Source organism: Bison bison, unplaced genomic scaffold (genome assembly GCF_000754665.1).
Source record: "Bison bison bison isolate TAMUID 2011002044 unplaced genomic scaffold, Bison_UMD1.0 scf7180017864289, whole genome shotgun sequence".
Taxonomy (NCBI): Eukaryota; Metazoa; Chordata; class Mammalia; order Artiodactyla; family Bovidae; genus Bison; species Bison bison.
This window is the reverse complement of record NW_011494861.1, coordinates 6,969,262-6,973,876: the sequence shown is the minus strand read 5'-3', so window position 1 is coordinate 6,973,876 and position 4,615 is coordinate 6,969,262. Positions and strand designations below refer to the sequence as shown.

Here is a 4,615-nt window from a genome sequence, read left to right as displayed (position 1 = left end):
TCTGCTCTAGTGGGAGGTGGTGGTTCAAGTTGAGGACGACGGGGATGGCGATTATGATTCTGAAACTGAGACTGTGCCAACCAAGAGGAAAGCAAACGTAATCAGAAAGCCTTGTGCTGCTGAGCCGGCCCGGAGCGTAGGTTCCCTGGCAGCTGAGCCTGCTGAGAACAGAAAAGGTACAGCGGTGCCAGTTGAATGCCCCACATGTCATAAAAAGTTCCTCAGCAAATATTACCTAAAAGTCCACAACAGGTAAACGTTCTGTTTTTCTACTTTGTTTTCCCATCTGCTGTTCCTGTGTTGGGGGAGGGGGCCCGCGCTCCCCACTTGCGGCCCACGTAGGGGGGCTGGGGTGCCATCTCAGACCCACACGGTGCCTGGCATTGGTATCCTCTGACCATTGGGGAGTGAGACTCTGACATTGGATGGCTTCCTTCTTCCTCCCCCTCCTGTGAGCTCTCTGCTGGGAGCGGGTTTGGGGACACCCAGGTGGCGTTAGTGGTAAAGAACCCGCCTGCCAATGTAGGAGACATAAGAGACAGAAGATTGCCTGGAGAAGGTAATGGCAACCCACTCCAGTATTATTGCCTGGAGAATTCCATGGACAGAGGAACCTGGCTGGCCACAGTCCATGGGGTCGCAGAGTCTAGCAGGATTGAAGCGGCCTGAAGCAGCTGTTACATCAGGCTCCACCCACTGTGGACCTTGACCTCCAGCAGGCTTCTCCCAAGGAGGTGAGAGCAGCCTGAGGGCCCATGCTGTGGCTGAGGCCTGACCGCAGGTATTACTGAAGCCTGGCAGCGTGGGCCTGGGGCCAGGATGTCCATCTGTAGGGTGGGTGCTACCTGCGTTTCTACAGACAGGTTAAGTCTCAGGTGTCAGCGGGGCACTAGGGACCCTTTGTCGAAAGCTGCTGTGTCCGGTAAGGTGTTGACTTAAAAAATAATCACAACCTAAAAGTTGAGAGTTATGTTTTATTCAGTGGGAATTTTTAGGACTTCAAGCCCAGGAGGCAGCAGCATCTCAAGTAACCCTGAGAGAACTGCTCTGAGGAAGCGAAGGGAGGAGCCAGGTTATATAGAAATTTTTGCAACCAAGGGTATATAGTCTGAACATCAAAAGATTATTGTTAAAGAAAACCAGATATCCCAAGTTAAGGAATTTTGCACTTTTCTGTGTATGGGAAGATGTAAGCTTCTGGGCTCACTGAACTCCTTGGATATGCACCTCAGCTATCTGGGACACGTATCCTGTGTTTTTCCACATCTTGAGTGTCCTTGGGGTTCACCTCAGGAAGTGGCTGCATTTTGGTGGCCGCAGGTAGCAGGTATTCTTCTCCTGAGTTCCCTTAGGGCTCACTGGCTCTCCTTGGAGGGCTACAATGACTGGTGCCTGTGACATCCAGATTCCACAGGAAGCTATTTTAACTTAAAAGTAATTAAAATTAAATAAGTTTAGTTCCTAAGTCATGCTAGCTTCATTTTGAGCACTCAGTAGCTCCTTGCAGCCCTAGCAGCTGAACGAAGGCCACAGCATGGACGTGGAGTATTGGAGTATTTCTGTCATCCCGTACATCCTTGTGGAAGGCACTGCTCCCGAGGCCTTGCTTTTCCTAGGGCTTGCAGGGAGGGCAGCTAGGTGATGCGCCTTCCCTCCCTGCCCCTCTTCAGCCCCAGACAGCACTTGGTGCAATGTCTTGCCAAGCCAGGCGGGGCCATGCACGTTTTCTCACTACGACACTCTCAGAGGCCCTTGTGACTGAATGGAGTTGGAACTGAGGACAGAGGCCCCTTGCTCTCCCTGCTTTGGGGGCAGCTGCTGCCAGTGGAGCCTTTGGGCCAGTCACCCTGGGGTGACCTGTATATGCCTGCACACTCCCTAGTGTGAAACTTGGGTGCAGGTACCAGCTCTGTCCTCCTCTTATGCTGCAGGCCACTAGACTGACCGAAGTAGTTCTTAGGGGTGCCAGCTGAGGTGCCAACTGAGGCCTTGTGGGTGCGGGACAGTCAGTGTATCAGCAGGGATGAGAGAAGAGTGCCTGTGGCAGGCTGTCAGTGTTCTTCCCACACTATTCCGGGCTCTGAGGTCAGGGTTCACTTAGTTCATTCAGTGAGTTGTCTGCCAGGTGGCTGGGCGCTTCAGATACCTTCATGAAGAGAACAAAGGGACCTTGTGGAGCTTGCCTTCCAGCAGGGCGGTGAGACCCTGAACGACCAGATAAGAGACTCTGCAGTGTGCTGAAGGGCTAGAAGTGCCATGGGAAAAAAGAAAAGGGTAGGAGGGCTGGGGAGGGGGACCTGGGGAGTTCAGGGTCGGGTCAGGTTGCAATTGTAGACAGGAAACTACCCAGCAGGTTCAGAAGAAGTGAGGAAGCTTGCAGATGGCTGGGGAGCAGCTCTGGGCTGGAGGGGAGCTGGAACAGAGGCTCGGGTGGGAGGGAGGCAGCAAGGTAAGGGGCAGCAACAGGCCTTTCTCGGGGCCAGATGCCAAGTGTTAGAGGGTTGAGTAAGGTGATGAGATCTGGTTATCCTCGAGGGTCCATCCGACTCCTAAAGTGAAAACTTGTTGGGAGGCCTGCATGGAGCACAGGACCAGGTAGGAGGCCCAGCAGTGGCCTGGAGGTGGCGCGGCTGCACTGGGTGGTAGCCCGGAGGCCAGGCCGAGGTGGTCAGATTGTGGCCATGGTTTTGAAGGCCAAGCTCACAGAAGCCCCAGGCAGGCTGAGAGGTTTCTCCAGGGAGTTGGGGCCCAGAGGTTATTTCTGCCTTTGGAGAGACACTGCAGCTGGCCCTCCCAGTGGCCTGTGGTTCGGGGGTGTCCCCTACAGCGGGAAGCTGTCCCCTCCTTTGCGGAGTCTCCTGGAGGGAGGAGGGTTTCTGGACGCACCCCACAGCTTCACCAGCCATGTGGAGAGCCTCAGGCGTCAGCGCGGGCAGCTCAGCACTGTCAGCAGAGGTGCCAGAGCGGGCCCTGTGTGAGGGAGGGCGGCGAGTCTACTCAGTCTCCACACCCCTTGGCTTCTCCCAGCAGGAAACACACTGGGGAGAAACCCTTTGAGTGTCCCAAATGTGGGAAGTGTTACTTCCGGAAGGAGAACCTCCTGGAGCATGAAGCCCGGAACTGCATGAACCGCTCAGAACAGGTACCTGAGGGCCAGCCAGGGTCCTGCTGGGCAGGCACACGCTGGCTTCTGTCTCTCTTCCACCTGGGAGGGGTCCCCAGGGGACTGGCCTGACAGGACTGTAGACTCGAGAGCCGCAGGGTCCTTGGATGTCATCGGGTCCCCTCCCTGGTATGACAGTGGGGACATAGGCCCCAAGGGCAGAAGGGACAAGCCCAGGAGGGACACTGCAGGAGGTATCTTGGGTTTGCCTGCCTGGGTTCCTGGCTTTCGAGAAGGGGGCTAACTGCTGAGAAAGGCCACCTGGCCACCTCCCCCACCCCCCGGTGGCCTAAACCCCGCTTCCTAGAGGCTGGTCACCAGTCAGGGTGGGGGTCACAGGTGAGGCCATTCGGCCTTTGTCCCTGGTCTGACTCTCAGCCTGGCGTGGTGGGCTTGCAACACTCCGCGATGTCACAGTCAGGGCAAGCAGATTATGTGTTGCCCTCTCCCACCCTAGCGCCCCCACCCCTTTGGGCAGACTCTTGCCAGCTGTGAGTGGAAGCCCGAGCAGAGGCCCTCCCCACACTGATGCCAGCCCCGCCTGCCCCTCATGCTGCCAGGTCTTCACGTGCTCTGTGTGCCAGGAGACGTTCCGCCGGAGGATGGAGCTGCGGGTGCACATGGTGTCCCACACGGGGGAGATGCCCTACAAGGTCAGGCTCGGCCTGTCCCCGAGGCTGGAGGCCTAGGGGCGGCCCCAGGATCTCCACCCCACCCGCCTCGCCCAGCCCTTCACGTGGGAATGGTGTCCGGGCCTCCCCTCCTTACCCGCCCAGTGCTCCTGTGTCTCTGGGCGGGATTCCATCACTGGAGGACAACCTCAGCCTCTGCCTGGGTGTGACCGTCACACTTGGTCGAGGAGCCTCCGAGCATCTCAGGCTGGGCCCTGCCTCTGATTCCCCCCCAATAGCCCTGGGGTGACCCGGCTTCCAGTGGTGTTGGCGGCTTCAGGGGTGACCGTGACCTGTCTTGCAGTGCTCCTCCTGCTCCCAGCAGTTCATGCAGAAGAAGGACCTGCAGAGCCACATGATCAAGCTGCACGGAGCCCCCAAGCCCCATGCAGTAAGTGCCAGGCCATGCCAAGGGTGGGGGCTGGGCCCACTGCGATGCCGGGAGCCAGCCCAGGGAGGCGGTGTGGCTGGGCTAGAGCGGGCAGGCTGTGCGGTTTCCCAGGGCAGGGACTCCAGGGCGGCCCTGCTCCTCACTCTGGCCCTGCCTGCCTCTGTCCCCTAGTGTCCCACCTGTGCCAAGTGCTTCCTGTCCCGGACGGAGCTGCAGCTGCACGAGGCGTTCAAGCACCGTGGGGAGAAGCTGTTTGTGTGCGAGGAGTGCGGGCACCGGGCATCGAGCCGGAATGGCTTGCAGATGCACATCAAGGCCAAGCACAGGTGGAACTGTCCTCCCTGGACTGCCCTCCCCAGGCCCGGCCCTGCTGCCACTCACAGGGGCCAG

General features: G+C 58.2%; 1 protein-coding gene across 3 annotated transcripts in view; it reads left to right on the top strand.

Moving 5' to 3' along the window:
* Positions 1–4,615, top strand: part of ZBTB48 (zinc finger and BTB domain containing 48) — an 8,373-nt gene that overhangs the window by 2,149 nt on the left and 1,609 nt on the right. For 2 of the 3 annotated variants that reach the window (XR_826115.1, XR_826116.1), the window contains exons 3-7: positions 11–252; positions 3,031–3,142; positions 3,724–3,816; positions 4,139–4,225; positions 4,397–4,611. Coding sequence is in view for 1 of the 3 variants with exons in the window: in XM_010849946.1 (XP_010848248.1) it covers positions 11–252; positions 3,031–3,142; positions 3,724–3,816; positions 4,139–4,225; positions 4,397–4,551 (689 nt within the window). In the remaining 2 variants the exon portion in view is untranslated. The remainder of the gene's footprint in view (positions 1–10; positions 253–3,030; positions 3,143–3,723; positions 3,817–4,138; positions 4,226–4,396; positions 4,612–4,615) is intronic. The other variant, XM_010849946.1, reaches the window with a different exon arrangement.